The 18,863-nt window shown below is 47.1% G+C and overlaps 1 protein-coding gene across 3 annotated transcripts in view; it reads left to right on the plus strand.

Annotated features, from left to right (window-relative positions):
• The window catches only part of MEGF11 (multiple EGF-like-domains 11), a 381,035-nt gene that overhangs the window by 301,512 nt on the left and 60,660 nt on the right, over nt 1-18,863 (plus strand). For all 3 annotated transcript variants that reach the window (XM_011940371.1, XM_011940373.1, XM_011940374.1), the window contains 3 exons: nt 3,972-4,108; nt 9,558-9,770; nt 16,952-17,126. In XM_011940371.1, the coding sequence (XP_011795761.1) occupies nt 3,972-4,108; nt 9,558-9,770; nt 16,952-17,126 (525 nt within the window). The remainder of the gene's footprint in view (nt 1-3,971; nt 4,109-9,557; nt 9,771-16,951; nt 17,127-18,863) is intronic.

Genomic DNA, 18,863 nt, shown 5'->3' on the forward strand with positions numbered 1-18,863 from the left:
TGTGTTGTCCAGGCTAGAGTGCAGTGGCACAATCTTGGCTCACCGCAACCTCCGCCTCCCAGGTTCAAGTGATTGTCCTACCTCAGCCTCCCGAGTAGCTAGGATTACAGGCACCTGCCATCACGCCTGACTAATTTTTGTATTTTTTACTAGAGCTGGGGTTTCACCACGCTGGCCAGGCTGGTCTGGAACTCCTGCCCTCAAGTGATTCACCTGCCTTGACATCCCGAAGTGCTGGGGTTGCAGGCAAGAGCCACCGCACCTGGCCTCAGTGAATTTTCTCTCCCCTTTTCTCACACACACACAGTCTCTCACTGTCCTCAGCTGCTTCTGCCCCTCACTCCTCCCTCCCCTCCTCACCTCAGTCCCTCCTCTCAGCCCCTCTACTTCTGACTTGTGTGTGGAGGAGAGTCTTAACTGAACGGCCTCCTATTTAACTCATTACAAGTAAACTGGATGATCTTGAAAGATGACTCTGCTCTGGCACAATTTTCCTGAATAAACTAGCTTCTAAGGGTTGGTGATTATTGGTGCTTAATAATTGTGTGTTGAACTAATTGATTGATTAATTGGAGGAACATCCTTGATCTCCATAAGAGAAATGACTGTCGGGTGTGCACAGGGCTGGAAGGGCAGCAGGAGACAAGAGCAGGCTCAGATTTGTTAAAAACCTAAGACTCATGCGTGTAATTTTAAGTTATATAATACCACAAGGCTAATATTGTGGGGCGGGGGAGTCCCCTGCTCCATTTACAAATCCTACTCCCTAAAGGCAACAACTTTCAAATCTTTTAGATATTTCTTCTGGCATTTCCCTCCATTTTTCTACATAACATGCTTTATAGCCATTTCTTGACTTTTCCATTTTAGATAGTCATTGAATCCATTGACTTCCTGCTGTAGAATAAGATTCTGCTGTGCCATACACACACATACAGATGCAAGCAACCCCTCTCCCACCCTCCCAGTGGAGTTATATTACAATTTGTGGTTAAATCATTTAAAAAAATTTTAAGATACAGGATTTGGCTGGGTCACCCAGGCTGGAGGACAGTGGCTATTCACAGGCATGATCATAGCTCACTGCAGCCTTGAACTCCTGGGCTCAAGTGATCCTCCTGCCTCAGCCTCCTGAGTAGCTGGGACTACAGACAGGTGTCACCATGTCCAGCTTGGTTAAATTATTTTTTTAATATTTATTTTAATATACATGTGTATTGTTACTAATTTATCCTTAAAACTCTCTTGACAGAGCTCTCAGACTCCTCTCAATAAAGTCAGACCCATCAGAAGTCTCTCCAGGTTTTGCTTCTGTTTTGTTTTTGAGGCAAGTTTCTTAGAAGCCTGCATCTTCTGTTCCAGTCCGAACTCTTTAACTCTTTGTTCTCCAGGCCTGCAGCATAGCTGTCATCTGGGGCTTCCTTTCACTGCTGTCCTGGGATTCCTTTCACCTCTGTCTTCTGTTGGAGTCCCTAGTTCCTGGAATTCATGCCTTTCTTTTTCTTGGGTAATTCTTTTTTTTTTTTTTTTGGAGACAGTTTCGCTCTTGTTGCCCAGGCCGGAGAGTGCAGTGGTATGATCTCGGCTCACTGCAACCTCCACCTCCTGGGTTCAAGCAATTCTCCTGCCCCAGCCTCCTCAGTAGCTGGGATTACAGGGATGCACCACCACACCCGGCTAATTTTGTATTTTTAGTAGAGATGGGGTGTCTCCGCATTGGTCAGGCTGGTCTCAAACCTCAGGTGATCCGCCCACCTCAGCCTCCAAAAGTGCTGGGATTATAGGTGTGAGCCACCATGCCCTGCTTTCTTGGGTAATTATTTTTTTATGGAAAACAAATCCTCCAGTAACTTTCTGAGAAAGTGTTTATGGAAAGTTAACTTCTTGAGGCTATTCAAATCTGAAAATGTCTTTATTGAGTCCCCTACTTTAGTGTTAGTTTAGTTGGGTGTAGAATTCTAAGTTGGAAATGATTTTTTTCCTCTGAATTTTTAAGGCATTGCTCCATTGTCTTCTGGCTTCTAGTTAAGAAGTCTAAAACCTTTTGATTCCTGATTTTTGTATGTTTGTTTTCCTCTTTGTATTTTCATTTTTGTTTTTGTAGAGATGAGATCTTGCTTTGTTGCCTAGGCTGGTCTCCAGCTCCTGGGCTCAAGAGATCCTCCCACCTCAGCCTCCCAAAGTGCTAGAATTATAGGCATGAGCCACCACACCTAGCCCCTTTTCCTCTTTCTAAAAACTGTGAACATCGTTTCTTTATCCACAGAGATATAAAAGTGTATGATAACATGACTTGATGTGGGTCTTGTTTCATATTTTTGCTGGAGACTTTGCAGGCCTTTTCAGTTCAGAAACCCAGGTTCTTCATCCTTCCATTCTGGGAAATTATCTTTTATTATATTTTCCATTAATTTACTTACCTCTATTTTCTCTGTTCTACTACTGTCTGGAACTCCTGTTAATTAGATGTCAGACCACCTGAACTGGTCCTCTAATTTCATTATATTTTCTCTATTATTTTAAATCTCATCTTTCTATCTTTGCCTCTTTCTCTCTCTGTTGTACTTTATAGATTTCCTCAACTTTCTTTTGGCTCTTCTATTGCAACATTTTAATTTCTGCCATCTTATTTTTAATTTTCAAGACTTCTTTCCTACTCTCTGGATATCCTCTTTTATAGCACTCTATTCTTTCACAGGTACAATTTTCTTATAGCTACCTGAGCATGTTCATTTTAATTATGATAGAGGCTTTTTTCCTTCTCTCTTTTTTTTTTTTTTAGGTTTTCCTTGCTCCAGGCATGGTTCCTATTTCCTCTGTGTTCCTGTTGTCTATTTGTTGCTTTCAGTGTTTCTCTTTCATGTGAGGGCCTGTTTCAAATATCTGGTGATCCTTGGCCATCTGTTCACGTTTTACAGTGAGCCTCAGAAAAGCTAATTGGACACCTGGGGGTGGGGGGCGATGTCAGGCGTGTTGACTGATGGGACTCTCAACTATCAATATCTTTAGGTCATTTCTCTTGAACTCCTCAGTGTCCCTAGAAAGGAACCCTCCAACCTCCTGCCACAGGGAGTTCAGTCCGGCAGTCAGCCTTTAGGAGCGCAGCAGGGAAGAGAGCAGCAGGAGCGTTCCACCCCCACCTTCATCCGTGCCTGTGTCCCTTGTCCACAGCCCGTCACACCAACCTCTCTGACAGACTTGGACAATTCACCTGGCTTTTCAAGGTGGCGGGGCAGAGATTGGGGGTCTAATTCCCTATTTTATAAACTTTCAAACCGTCCTGTTTTGATCCTACCTGCACCTTCACCTTCAGAGGGTCCCAGTGTCTCTGATTCCTGAGCTTTTTGAGGCTACAAAGGACTTCATCACCCAGCATTATGACACTCCCTTTGCAGGCACTTAACATTGCCCAGGAAGCAGAAACCAAAGCAGTTATCACTCCTCCACCTGCTTTTCCATCTTCCAGTGTGTGACATCCCTTGTCTCCTATTCCTCTTTTCCTTGTAGGTTTATACCTGTACCCCTTTAACTCTCACGTCAGTTGGGTTTGGGAAAGAAGCTGAGCAAAGTGCACGTCTCCACACCAGCATGTTTACTCAGCCTCCTTCCTTGTGTCTCCTCAGCACTTTACTGTGTACCCATGTGAGAGTACTTAGTGCCTTGTACTTAGCTGTTTTCTTGGCTCTCTCTGCAGTAGACTAGGAAGACAGGAATCAAATCAAATCACCCCTAGTGTCTAATACAGCACCTCGTATACAATAGGCAGTTTCTAAATTGTGCTGAATAACTGGATGAGCAAGTTGGCCTCAGTCTCCCATCTCTAAGAGGAGGGCTTTGGAGCCCTGGTGTCCAGCTGGCTGAACTTCTTCTGGGAAGTTGGGTGGTCCTGGAGCCACAGCAGCTGTGCCATTCCCAGGAAAGTCTGGCATCTCTGGAGCACCACCATACATGTCTTCCCACCTCTGTTTCAGGGAGCAGTGTGTGCCCAGCCCTGCCCACCAGGAACATTTGGCCAGAACTGCAGCCAGGACTGTCCTTGCCACCATGGAGGGCAGTGTGACCACGTGACTGGCCAGTGCCACTGTACAGCTGGATACATGGGGGACAGGTAAGGATAGTGTTAACTGTTGTCTTTGCTGTCCATTTTACTCATATCCACAGGAGCCTTGCAGAGAACAGCTCATAGCTCTGTCTCTGCCAGCCTTCCAGTTCCTTTCTCAGAAAGCACTCTGAGCTCTCCTGCCAGAGAGAGTTGGCACCTGATCCCTCCTCACCCTCGGCCTGCAGAGACACCCTCTTCTCTGGCCTAGTGGCCCAAGCCCTGAATTTGCATGGGCTCACCTGGGGGAAGGACGTGAGCACCTGTCCCCACTCTCTACTCTCTGCACTCATGGAGGGAGGCAATGGCACAGATAATCCAAGGAAGCTGAGAGTGCAAAACCATTTCACATGTTTTGCACGATTTCTTCTGGAAGGGATTTTTAGTCCTAATTTGGGTTCCACCAAAAGGATATTGGCATCAGTTTGCATCCTCTGAAGGCCTGCGGCTTAAGAGCAGACTGAAGGAGGGTGCCAGTGTCCCGGAATGAAACCAGCCTTGCAGAGTGGATAATCAAAAAACACAGAACTGGCAAATTGCCATATGTGCACATGTGCCACAGCTGGAAGAAGGAGGCCATGATGACAGGGCAGGTGCAGAGGAAAAGGGAGAAACGGCAACCAGCGTGTGTGATGTTGAGTAGATTGGAAGCTGGAAAAAGATATTTGAAACCCACAGAACCCGGGCCAAGTCTCCTCCCTCTCACTCTTGACCACATGGGTCTCTTCAAGCAGAGAAGGACTGTACAGAGGTGGCCCCCACACCCCATGCCTGCTTCTGTGGGGATCCATGTTTCATTTCTAGCTCCTGGATTTTATGCTCTTCTCAGACAAAATGAGGAAACATTTTTCATCATTCCCTGCCTGGGTGACATCAGGAAGCCAGGAGGGAGGCTGAGTTAACCGATGAATCCCTCTGTTTCTAATAGACATAATCGGGGCTTCTCCAGCTCTCACTAGAATCAGCCCCAAATCCTTAGTGATGTCCAGAAAAGAGACTGTCCATTAGCCTTGGGCTGATTTACCTCCGACTGGAAGTCTTTTAAGCCAGATCTGATCTCTTTGTGAGCCAGTGTTCATCAGCGTGAGCTTCCCCAGCGTAGAACATGGGGTGTGGCATCTGGGGATCCGTCCCTCCCTGACCCGTGGGAGGGAGGGCTGAAATATTGAGTCCAGTTCCCATCCTCATCATCTTCCCAAATAAGGAAATGCTCAGGATGAGCCAGTATGGACTGGAACCAGGAAGACCCTCAAGCCAGCACAGGACTCCTTTGTCAGTCCACTTTCTCATGAGAGTGCAAACCGCTCGCTTGTTGTTGGAAATGAGCAGGCCCAGGACTCTAGCCGGCTGGACTCCACACGAGTAGACCCTAGTTCATTGGTGCTCTCGATTTTCCCTGTAAAGATGTGCCAAATAGAGAAATAATCCAAAATCTCTCGCTTGTTGGAGCCTGGTCCATGATCCTGGGTAGAGAGGAACCTCTAAAGCCAAGGGGCCCTCCCGCAAGCTTTGTCAATCAACCACAGGAGAGTTCAATAGGAGGCCAGGCAGCATTTGGGCTTCTCACCTAAACGGGCTGCCTGGTGTTTAATATTTTGTAAAATTGCCTCCATTAATTTCGTAGGTGACAGCTGCATTAACCCACCCAAATCATCACGAGCATATTAAAGTTGAGTGGGTATAATAATGCAGGCCTCCCCGGATAGGCAGAAACCAGTGCAAATTAAACACGAAATGTAACGAGGGCTTTGCAGCTCATTTTGTAATTTAATTGAGCAATGTATCTGGTTGTTAATGGCAATATCGGACACATTAGATTGATATGGTGCAAAGGAAGAATGTTTAAGTAGAAAACTAATTCCTGCTGTGATTACCCTTCTGTTCCACAGGCCCCGTTATTAGCATGCTTTGTGTAAAATTCATTAGCTGTCGTTGCTTGATCTCTAAATAAATAAGTTGTTTAAATTGTGAGTAGGGAAAAAAAAGAGGCTGATTATGTAAATGAATGAGGTTGTCAATATTTCATTTCCAGATTGTTTTTCTGGGGCTATAGATTCGGTCACCCCAAAAATGTAGTGGGCTAGGGCATTGCCCTTCTGAGGAGCTTAGGGTTCAGGGCTCTGTCCAGTCCTGCTAGGCAGGAGGGAGCAGGAATGTTTGAAAAGGAGCAGGTATCAGGAGGTATCTGGTTTGAGTTTTTTCACCCGACAGTTGAGAGACATTCGAGGCCAGCAAAGCACAGTGATTTCTGGAGAAATCCATTTGCAGGCTGAACAGGGGCTGGCAATTCAGACAGTGATTATTCAGGTCTTCAGCTGCCCTTTTCCTCCTTTCTGCCTCAGTTTCCCTCCTTCCCTTCCCCCATTCTACTTCTCCTCCTTCTGTCTTCTACTTTCCATTCCTTCTCCAGACATCACCTTCTTTCTTGCCTCTTCTTCCCTCTTTTTTCTGCTCTCTTTCCCTTCATGAGGCCTCAGATTGACTGACATGTGACAAGATTTGCAGAAAGACAATCTGGGGTCATCTTAGCCACATGCAGGCTGCGTGAGCTTGGAGCAATTGCCTCACTTGTCCCATGGCAGCCTCCTTAACTCCAAAGTGAGGGTGATGAGAATATCTACTGCTCCAGGGGCTGGGGACAGGCTCTGGGGCCTGAGCAGCTGGAAGCCCCTCGGTATATGGTGCCCAGGGGTGTTGTCATCATGATCCCTGCTGCCCCATTATTCTACCAGATCACTCCTTTACACAGTGGCTCTGAGAGGGGAGAGCTGGCAGCATCTTCTTAGGAAGGAAGCACTCAAGGCCAGACCCCAGTCACTGTCCTCTTCTCCTCGTCATTGTGGGCACAGAGCAACGAAAGCACAGAAGAGAGACAAGGACACCCCAGTCTCAAGTTGCCAAGGCTGGTGCCCCACACACTGGCTGCTCTCATCCCCCACACACTTGCTAGCTGGCCCTGCCGCATCCACGAGGGTCTGGCCACTCATCCTCACCGTAAACAACTGAGTCACCCAGACACAGAATCTCCCTGCCCTGTCTGTAGAAGAATACTTCCACCCCCATGATCCTCCAGAATACATAATAAAGAAGTTAGAGCTGTATTTTTTTTAAAAATTGCTTTTCCCCTCTGATTACTGTAGAAGATATATAGAAAACCTGGAAAATGGAAACGTGATAATTAAAACACTAACTCCTCAAATCCACTCTACTATCAACATTTTAGAATTTTTCCCTTTGGGCTTTTTCATGCCTGAATTTAAGGCCAGAAGGTCAGATGGGCTCTGTTATAAGAACTGTTGAAAACAATATTAACATGAATACTAATGAAAATAATTGACTTTTCAAATTGAGCCCCAATTATGGGTTGGGCACCTTTCTAAATGTTTACACACATTATCCCATTTAATTCTTACAGAACCTGATGAGGTTTAGTGAGTATCATCCCATTTTACAAAAAGGAAAAGGATGTCAGAACTTTAGGTTAGTTCTCCATCGTCCGCACTGTTGAATCAGTGCTGGAACATAGATAACCCAGAACTCCAGAGGCCATTTCCATTTGTCTTTGGGATGCAAGAAGTTGTCTCCCTCTTTTACCCCTTATTCCCCCAGGTTTACCCCTTGACTTATCCGGATCTAGTTGCTGTGACAATAAATTTGCATCCCCTGGGAAAGAGCTCAGGGTGGGGGTAAAGGATGTTGAGGCACATTCAGGAAACCAGGTGGTCAGCAGTGGGGGTCACACTCACCCACGGAGGAGCCACACCCATGGTTGTGAGTTAGATGAAGTTGAATAATTATTCTCATGTTGGCAGCTCCAAGTACTAGCCCAGACATGCATAGGACACAAAGGGGGTCCTAGGCTTCCTCCCTGGGGGCTCACAGGCTGATGGGAGAGACTCAGCCCCTACCTTGAGGGGACGCTCTTCCAAGGAAGGGAAAATAGCCCTTGTCACAGGGCATTCTATAGTCCCATGAAGGAGGATGCTTCCTGTACTCGAGGGAAAATAGCCCTTGTCACAGGGCATTCTATAGTCCCATGAAGGAGGATGCTTCCTGTACTCGAGGGAAAATCCACAGTCAGGGAGGAGACGTCTCCCAGTAGGACAAGAGACTCTACATCTGCCCAAAAGGCTCACAAACCAGAGACACTGTATAGAAACAAAATCACCCCATTTCATCAAATCTAAGGTGCCACTGATGGTGAGAGGCACCATTATTTCATACACTGCAAAGAAGGGAAAACACTGGCAATTAAACTATGACATGTCATCAGACATAAGACTTATCTAATTAATTTCAGAGATATAAAAATATATTTGAAAAACAAGGTGGCTCATGCCTGTAATCCCAGCACTTGGGGAGGCCGAGGCAGGCAGATCATGAGGTCAAGAGATCGAAACCATCTTGGCCAACGTGGTGAAACCCCGTCTCTACTAAAAATACAAAAATTAGCTGGGCGTGGCGGTGCGCACCTGTAGTCCCAGCTACTCGGGAGGCTGAGGCAGGAGAATCACTTGAACCTTGGAGGTAGAGGTTGCAGCGAGATCATGCCATTCCAGCCTGGGCGACAGAGTGAGACTCTGTCTCAAACAAACAAAAAAAAAACAAGGTGTTTTTAAACCTACCTAAATGGTTTTTTGTTTAACGGGTACAGAGTTTCAGTTTGGGAAGATGGAAACGTTCTGGAGATGGGTGGTGGTGATATAGCACAACAGTGCAAATGTGCTTAATGCCACTGAACTGTACGTAGTTAAAATAGTCAATTCTATGCTGTGCACTGTCTTAGTCTGCTCATGCCACTATAATAAAATACCCAAGACTGAGTAATTTATAAACAACAGACATTGATTCTCACCATTCTGGAGGCTGAGAAGTTCAAGATCAAGGGGCCAGCAGGTTTGGTGTCTGATGAGGGCCCCAATCTCTGCTTCCAAAATGGTGCCTTGAAGCCTGTATCCTCAGAGGGTGAAAGGAATAGAAGAGCCAAAAAAACAAAGGGACCTCAGTGGCTCCCTGCAGCCCTTTTATAAGAGTGCTAATCCATTCATGCCCTAATCACCTCCCAAAGGCCAAAGGCCACACCTCCTCATACCTTGGCATTGGGTGTTAAGTTTCAATGAGAATTTTGAGAGAAACATTTAAACCATAACGCATATAGTTCACCACAACTTTAATTTTTTTTAAAAAATATTAGGCTTGGAATCAATAAAATGTGGTAATACAAACTCATTGCTGGGGGGCACTGAGGAGACCTGGCATGAAAGGCAGAAATGACTGGGGTGAACTAAACCACGGAATACTTCCTGGAGGAGGAGAGAGAAAAGGGGAGGAGGCTGTGAGCAGGGTGGAGCACACCAGGCCTGGGCCAGATGACCAGGAGGATCACATCCTGGAGGATCTTGAAGCACAGGTGAGGGATCCCGGCCCACAGCCTCAGCCACACTCTGCTCTCCCACAGGTGCCAAGAGGAGTGCCCCTTCGGGACCTTCGGCTTCCAGTGCTCACAGCGCTGTGACTGCCACAATGGTGGGCAGTGTTCACCTACCACGGGTGCCTGCGAGTGTCAGCCTGGCTACAAGGGCCCACGCTGCCAGGAGCGACTGTGCCCAGAGGGCCTTCATGGCCCAGGCTGCACCCTGCCTTGCCCCTGTGACGCTGACAACACCATCAGGTATGAGCTGGGAACAGGCGAGCTCGGGACAAGGGCGGGGGGTGCTCAGGTAGAAAGGAGGCTTGCTAGGATGTGGCTCCCCCACCTCTGGCACGGACATCCAGGCAGGGTGGGGAAAGGGTTAGGACCTCAGCACTGAGCCCTGAGAACTACTTTGATGAAAAGAAGGGGAAGCCAAGGCCACATAGCCACAGTCAGGACTAGAGCCAGATCACTCAACTCTGTCCACCACACCTGGCTGCCTGCATTTCCAAATGTGCCTGAGACTCCACACATGGGAGCAAGGAGGGAGCAAGGAGGTGGGGTGGAGCACAGCTGCATGACCCTGGGGGCTGGGATGGCAGGGCTCGGGTGCCACAAGGTCTGAGCACACTGTCCTGGAGAATATTTCCCCTCCACTTGTGTGGCATCCAACCAGAGCCAGGGCCACTAGGGCAGAAGTAGAGGCTTGAGCTGCAGAAGGTCAGGACTAGAAAGGACCTTAAAAATCAGTAGGGCCATCCCAGGGCCTAGGGAGGGTTGTCCCAACAGGCCCTGGCAAGGGTAGAGAAGCAGGAACAACAGGGGCAGCCCTTTATCAGGGCCTGGACTTGGGGCCAGCCCCTCCCTCAGCACTCTGTGTCCTTTGTGGCTTGGGGACATCCGGGCAGAATTTGCCCCCCGATCCCCCACTTCCAAAGGAGTCCGAACCTGTGAAGCCAGAGCTCCTCTGGGCTACTACTCCCAGCTCCTTTCCCTGCCCGCTTCATGCACCAGTAGGCACTGCCCCTGGGTAAAAATTGAGGCTGCCAGCCCCAGATAAATGCCCCCACAGCCCTTTATCGTGGCTGCCTCTTAATTGGGTGATGAAGGTCAGGGGAGCATCCCTTCTCCCTCAGGCCTATGGACAGCCCAGGGAAGACCAGCCACCCTGGGCATGGGTGCTGCTGCTGTTTGCAGGGCAGACAGAGAATCCCTCTGCTTTGCAGCCCTGTCCCTGGGACAGCCAGGACTTAGCCTTGGCCGCTCTTCACTTCCAGGCTTTGATCTTTCACAAATTACTCTGGAGCTTCATTCATTGCAAGCAGAGGCATCTCAGCAAGGGCTACGAGTCAAACAAAAAGGTCCTCCCTCCCTAGAGTGGAGCAGCTGGGGTGGTGTGAGGCAAAGGTGGAGCGCCCAGGAAGGAGATTGTCCAGAGAGGGTGCTAGAGCCAGTGGAGTTGGCCTGTCCCTGACCTGAGCATTCATTCACTCGGTCATTCATTCAGCAAACACTGAGCACCTGCAGGGCTGGGCTGTGAGGAGGAAACACTAAGCACCTTCTACCATATTTCTTCAAATACAAGACAATAACAGTAGTGAGGCACAGCTTTATTTGGGTTACTACTAGGAAAATTCTATCAACTGAACTGTGACACACCACTGATTGTATAACATACCCAATATCAGAGATGTGAAAATGTAGAGGAGAAGTACATCTTAGAATTGATGAAATATATGTGGTTGGCCCTGCTAGGTTCCAACATGTGCCCAAGTAACTACGACCCAGGACTATGTGATGTTGGTCAGGGAAGGCTTCCTAGAGGAGGTGGCATCTGGGCTGGGTTTGGAGAGCAGAGCGAGATCTCCAAGGCGCTAATTACAGAAGTCCCACATGGCTGGTCAGGGGACTGGGCCAGCTGGCTCAGACTGTTCCATGTGTCTAAATATTAATATTCCAGGATCTGTCACTCCTGTTGGGAAGCTGAGGGAGGACCCTCTCCGAGACAGGAAGCAAGGCTGATGCCGGGGTCAAATGCAGGGAGCTCCTGCCACAGAAATCTAACCAAGTCCCAAATTAAAGGGCTATTGTTTTCCTCCTGTGCCTGGGCAACCATGCCCTGTATAATTCATCCTTCCTCTGAAGGAGTCCTCGATGCATTATTAATCGGAAAGGACTCCCTCTTCTCTCCCACTAATCTCAGCCCATCCAATATTGATGATTATTTGCTTTACTGTCTTTAAAACGTATCATGTGACAGGGACTGGGAGGGAGTAGCGGTTCTTCAGAGTGGGGGCTCTGAGTGTGCCCACCAGTCTACTCCCCAGCCTGGTGTCCTCTGAGTCTGCGTCACCATCTCCTTGAGGAGGTGGGCTCCCTGAGGGCACCAGCAGCCTGGCTTGTCCATTCCTGTGGCCTCTAGCTTCAGCATTGCAGAGTAGGCCTTCAGTAAGAGGAGTCCCTGAACTCATCTTCAACAGCCCATCCCTCTAGGAGGTTCTACCCATTAGCTGAAGTCAACCCTATTTTTTTAAAAAAACATATTTCCCCCTTTCCCTTGGTACACTGGCCCACTGAGCCCCTGGCACAAAGTTTTTGTTCAGTTGAGGTTAGGGTTTCTCAACCTTGCCCCCATGAACATTTTGGGCTGGGGAATTCTTTGTTGTAGAGGGCTGTCCTGTGCTTTGTAGAATGTTGAGCAGCATCCCTGGCCTCTACCCACTAGATGCCAGTAGCACCCTTCTTCCACTGCCCAAGTTCTGACAATCAGAAATGTTTCCAGACATTGCCGGATGTCTCAGGGTGGGGCGGGGCAGGAAAAATTCCCGGAGGTTGAGAGCCTCTGGGCTAAATGAACTCTCTCATGCTGCACTTGATTGTTCTTATGGACACCAGAAAACAGCTCTCTTCCTCTATGTGGATAGAGGGAAGCCCTCTCTTCCCATGAGCCTTTTTTGGCCCATTATAGAGTCTTCTCTTGAGATTCAAGAAAAGCCAAGGAATGACTGTGTGACTTCTAATCTTAAGACAGTTAAAGTTCAGGTACTGAGTGGGGATTGGGACTTCTGAGTCCTGCCCTCAAACCTACCTCTGTCTAAGCAAGTGTCCGTAATAAGGGCACTTGATATATGCACAAAAGATATATGTCCTTCTCCTCTCTATGCATAAATTTCCCAATCTGTCCATCACCTTTCATCAACCCAGTGGGGGGAAATGTTCTCCTGTGGTCTTTCAAAGTAAAGCTTCCACCCAACTCCCTGAGAGAAGGAACGTGGGATCCCTAGAAGCCTAGCCTCAATGCTCCCTGCCTTCTGCAGAACTTACAACAAAGCCCCCACCACAACAGTATGCAAAGTCTTGAGCATCTTTCCTAGGGAGACAAAGTAATCCCAACCCCCAGCCAAAGAAAGCCCTATCCACCCAGCTCCAGCCTCTCTCTGGTCTATGCCCTTCCAGCAAGGCTGCTGCACAGAGGTTGAATCCATGCCCTGGGAAGGAAGAAGTGGCTGGTAAGATTCTCCAACTCTGCGTTCCCGTTATCAACTCTTTGTAGCACACAAAAAGAAACCACTCTCCTTCACACAGGAATAACCTTGAGAAAGAAAGCACCTGTGTGTATGGGCTCTTAAATGTCTCCTCCACAATTGGATTGTCATAGACTAATTCCAGCAGCCATGATCGTGTATTACCTTTGAAAGATTTGATTCAGCCAACAGATGCAGCATTGATAGAAATCTCATAGCAGCTGAAAGAAAGGCAGAAAAATCCACTCTGGAAGGATTCCTGTATTGTTCAGCTTTCAGTTCCTATTAACTTGTGATTAATCTATGTCTGGGGGAAATGGGAGAAAAGAAAAAACCAGAGAGAATGGAACCAGGCTAAACACCAGTGACAGTAACTTCTGCCTGAGCCAAAAACAGCAGTCCCTGGCCTGCCATGTGACTCAAGAGAATGGGGACCACCACCGGGAAGAAGGGATGCCTGGGAGAGGGGCTGTGCAAGTCACTCTGCTGAGGGACAGAGGTTCCAAGCATGGTGGTCACAGCTCTCCGTCATGATCAGTCAGCTGTCACTCTCCATCCTCTTTTCAAAGGGACGTTTGGAGTTTCTATAAGATAAGTAATCAAATTAAGAAAGTAGATATCCTATTTCTAGAAATGGAATATTGTAGGGATATGAAAAAAAAAGGAACGATTTTAGATTTGGTTTTGAGCCTTCTGGTTCTCAGAGTAGAGTAAAATTAGTGCCTAACATATCTCTGAGCAGCCAAAGTGACAGCAGCAGAGATCAAAAGCAGGAAATGCAGAGTACTTAGGTCAGCATTTGCTAGCTCGATGGGTGTGGAGTGTGCTTTTCACAAGGTGGTGCCCTCACCAAAGTAAGAGCATGTAATGGGTGAACTCCAGCGTGACCATTTGCTAGGCAGAGACAGCAGAAGGATCTATTGATGGAAGAGGCAGAAAGGTGCCTGAGACCTTTTAGAGTCTCCAGTGCTCAGCAGAGCTGATGGCTGCAGCCAAGACCTGCCAGGCCATTCCTAGGTTCAAGCATGTCAGTCAAGAACAACCGTACTTGAACAACAAGTCTCCACAACCGTAACTGAGCCAGTCTCTCCATACTAACCCTAAATCTCAAAGGAAGCTCCTGGAAAGATGCAACCTAAAGAGAAGAGTGCTCCAAAATCATCTGGCAGAGCAGCAGGGCCACCAAGGGGCACAACTTCCCAACGGTACCCATGCAGGCTGCTGTCTCCCATTCCAGTGCCTTGGGTCTCAGGGAGGAATTTTTCTCTGTAAAGGTCAGAAAGTCTGCCTGTTCGAAGGAACACTCATTGTTTACACCCATTCTTCTTTATTAGATACTTACAATTTTTATTGCTTTACCTCTGTTTATAAATAAAATAAATGCTCAATTTTGGTAAGTTAGGGAATACGTAGATATTTAAAGAAAAATCTTAGAATCAGTTTCTCAATCCAGAGATAAGCACAAAAGCCTTTTTGTGGTAATCTGTCGATGTCTATATCATTTTCATATTTTAGATTTGATATATTTTCATATTTGAAAGATTTGATTTAGGCAACAGATGCAGCATTGCTAGAAATGGCTTTGTATACAAAGTGCTTATTTCACTTAACCTTGTATCATTAAACATTTTGAAAAACAATTGAATACATCGCTTAGCATTCCTTCATATGGATGTTATAATTCATTTAACCAATACCCTGTGGTGAGAGGTGGCATGAGGCAGTGGACAAAATGTGGCCAGACAGACCTGGGTTTGAATCCCAGCTCTGCCACTCACTGTCTTAGGTATGTGACCTTAGGCAAGTCACATAACCTCTAAATGCCATCTGTGAAATACAGGCTCAAATGCGTAATTCACAGGTTTATTTGAAGATTAGAAATATATGTATAAAGTCCCGGGTGCCTCAATAGCCTGGTCACATATTATTTATTATTATTTAAATTGCTTCCATTTTCCACTGTTATAAATAATGCTTCAGGGAACATCTCCATGCATAAATCTTTCTCCACAACTATGATTATTATTTCCTTACAATAGAGTCTTAGAAATGGAATTACAAGACCAGAGTCTGAATACTTTTAAGTCTTCTGATATGTAACCTCAGATTATTTTGAAACCTTTACCAGCATTTCAAAGCATATTCACTATTTTGATGGAGGAAAAGTGGTGTCCAGTTGTTGTTTAGACTTGATGATTAATGAGACTAAATACTTTTCTGAAATGATTACTAGCTACTTGCACTTATTATTCAAGAATTGCCTGTTCCTGTCCACCCCCTCATTTTCTGTGAGAAAACCAGGGTCCCTAGAAGAGAAACAGCTTGGCTAGGCTTCACACAATTAGTTTGCTCATTAATTAATTTTCTAAATATATATTAAGCACCTCCAGTGTGCCAGGGACTCTGTTGGGCCCTGAGAAAGGAACAAGACAAACGGCTCTCCCCCATGGAGCTGCAACCTAGTGGAAAAGACAGATGATAAATCAGCAGAAACGAAGAAAGAATCAATGGAAGATAATTATATTTAGAGGAAGCTGTATTCATTTCCAAATATTCATCAGGGCAGTGAATATGAGCCAGGTGTTGGGGATCCATCAATGGTCCAGCAGGGCAAGGCGCCAAGGCCCTATGGAAGTTAGCAGAACCAAGACTTGCCCCAGGTTCCCCCTGCCAGCCCAGGGCATGCTTCTCTTGACCTTATCCCCAGAGCTGGGCTCCAGGGCAGGGAGGCCAATGCCACAAGGAATCTAAAAGGCTTGTCTCTACCACCCAGCACTTCTTTGGTGTGTAAGTCTGAGCCCCTCCAGAAGCAAATACCAAGAGCAAGAGGTTTACTAGGGGAAGCATCTGTGAGGGAAAGTGGGGAGGGAGCTGGGGAGGCTGGGAGAGCTGACAGATCACATGTGAGGAAGAAAGGAAGGAAGGGAGGAAAGTTGGGAGAAAGAGTCTTAACTCACAGCATGGTTCTAAGAAAGTTTGCCGGGATGGGGCATCTTAAAGCCAAGGTACCCATCAGAGGAGTCCCAGATCTCCCAAGAGTATGCCCACCCTAGTGTCCCTGCTGTGCTCCAGCTGGGAGTAGCCCAGGGGAAATGTGGCCTCTGGATTTCAGACTCAGCACTGGGGCCATAGATCAATTATGCTCCTGCAGGAGTTCTGAGCAGCACACGGTTACAACTGGCATCCCGCTGACCATGAATGGACATCAGCTGTTGGATCAGATGGCTGCCAGCTAGAGGTTGCCCGACTCTCTGGAGGTCATGCCAGGGATCCCCTGCCTCTAGCCGAATGGTCCTTTCTCTAGCCCAAACAGGAGACGGAGAAGAGCTTGCTCACTGTTAAAGAGCCTGGCAAAGCATAGGTTGGGGTTGCTCTCTCCAGGACAGACATTGCCAGAGAGAGGAGTCACGTCTTGCCCAAAGTCTTGTTTTCACTCAGCCCAACATTCATTGAACATCTACAATATTGAGAGCCACTGGGGTATCACTGCTTCCTTCTCGTCCTGTTCCCACACTAGGCATTTGTCTTGGGTGAGGGACGGATGAAGCCTTGGACCGCATAGTCTATAAGCCAAGGGACTAAAAGGCCACTCTCTCTTTTTGTTTCCGTGTGTCTGAATTATAAAGAAGACTTATGTGGGAGTCAGAAGCCCTGTGTTCTAATCCTGCTCTTGTCTTCTCCTTGCTGTTGACTTCAGGGTAGTTATATAATCATCCTGAGCCTCAGCTTCTGGGTGGTAATAAGATCATGTGGCCTTGGCATCCTCTGATAAACAGAAAAGGCATTGAACAATTTAATCCCAGAGGTCCTTTGATCCCGCTACCCTGGGCAAGCCAGGCTTGGGGTGGGCAGAGGGCAGGCACAAGGCTGCTTCCTAGAACGAAGTGTCTTCTCACCCTTCTCTTATCTGTGCAGCTGCCACCCAGTAACCGGAGCTTGTGCCTGCCAGCCAGGCTGGTCTGGTCGCCACTGCAATGAATCCTGCCCTGCTGGCTACTATGGCGATGACTGCCAGCTGCCTTGCACCTGTCAGAATGGCGCCGACTGCCACAGCATCACTGGGGGCTGCACTTGTGCCCCAGGCTTCATGGTAAGATGGGAGGGGCCTCCCGTGGCCTTCCTGACCCCCACTGGGCCAGCTCCCCTCACCTGCTGGTGCCATCGGGAATGTGGCTTTGCACCCAGGTGCCTCCTTGTGTCCGCCTCTGAGATAGACTCCATCAGGGGAGAGCCCCTGAAGCTGTTCTCAAAGGGCCAGGGTTTGTAATACTAAAAATAATAGGAAGAGGGGGTCTTTCCATCACCCCCAACTCTGAAGGTTGCCTTCCTTTGTGCCCAGCTCCTCCCTGTCCATATCCTTATGCACACAAGATTTTTACATCAGAAAAACCACAATGCACAGAGACAGTTTTGCATTCTGCTTTCTTTCACCCACATTGCTATGTTGCTGCTTGGGCTTCTTAATTATGGTTTTAAATGGCTGCGTAACACTGCAGGAGCAGATGTACCCCCAGTTTCCTCAGCCATTCTCTTACTGCTGAATATTAACTTGTTTCCAGTGTTCACAGCGAATGTTGCAGCGAGCATCTTCATACAAATAGCATTTCCCCCACCCACCCCCAATGAATTATTTCCTTAGGGTGAATTCCCAGGGTCAGTGGGCATAATATATTTACGGCTCTTGATGGATGTTGCCATATTACTTCTCTCAAGGGTTCTATAAATCTACATCGCCACAAACTGTGCATGAATGTACCTATTTCAGAATAACTTTGCTAAAATTTTATTAATTTTTGCTAATTATATAGGTAGAAAATGGTTCCTCAATGTTGTTCTAATTTGCATTTCTCTGATTACAAGGGAGAGTGAACATCTTCCCTATGTTTGTTTACAATTTGTATCTTATGAATTATGCTGGTCTTTATGAGGTTTGTTTTGGGGAACTTGACATTGGAAGTGGAATCCTGTTCAAAGGCAGGGCATGTTCAGCAGGCTCAAGGAGCCAAACCCTCAGGGGTTCTCTATGGCCATATGTTTAATTGTGCTGTAGGAAGTGGTACAATTGTGCAGTTGAAAGAGTGTGGCCTTTGGAACCAGAACTGGGTTGCACCCTGGCTCTCCTACTCACCAATTGTGTGACCTTGGATGAGTGACTCAGCCTCTCTTCGGTTCTGTTTCCTCACCTGTGAAATAGAACACCTGCCTTGCAAGGTTGCTATCAGGTGTCAAGATGGGATATAGAGAGTGTGCATTCTAGCAGGCCTCTCAGACAGCAGTAAATGTTCTAAGCACCTACGGTCCTTGTTCACTTGCAGGTTCTGATTCAGTAGGTCCGGGATGGGGCCTGAGGTTCCGCAGTTCTAACAAGCTCCCAGGTGATACCAATAATGCTGGTCAGTGGTCCTCACTTTGAGTAGGATACTGATATGCAGCCATGGGTCTCAACTTGGGCTGCACCCTGAAATCTCTAGGAAAGCTTTATAAACATCAATGCCTGGGACCCACTCCCAGAGATTCTGATGTATTTGGTCTAGGCGTGGTCTGGCTGAGGCCAATGTGCTGCTAAGATGGAGATCCACTGATCCACAAAGAATTCTTGTAGATCAAATGAGGGTTTGCTTGGTGACAATGGCTTTTAAAGCCAGGTTGCCTTGGTCTGCAGAGCAAAGCCCAGAACAAAACACTGTTCAAATTGAAATGTGGCTAGTTCTGAATTGAGATGTGAAGTGGAAAATACACATTGGATTTCCAAGGCTTAGTATGAAAAGGTGAATATAAAATATCTCGATAATTTTGTTATATTGATTACGTTATATATATATATATA

This window comes from Colobus angolensis, unplaced genomic scaffold (assembly GCF_000951035.1).
Source record: "Colobus angolensis palliatus isolate OR3802 unplaced genomic scaffold, Cang.pa_1.0 Scaffold19, whole genome shotgun sequence".
Lineage (NCBI taxonomy): Eukaryota > Metazoa > Chordata > Mammalia > Primates > Cercopithecidae > Colobus > Colobus angolensis.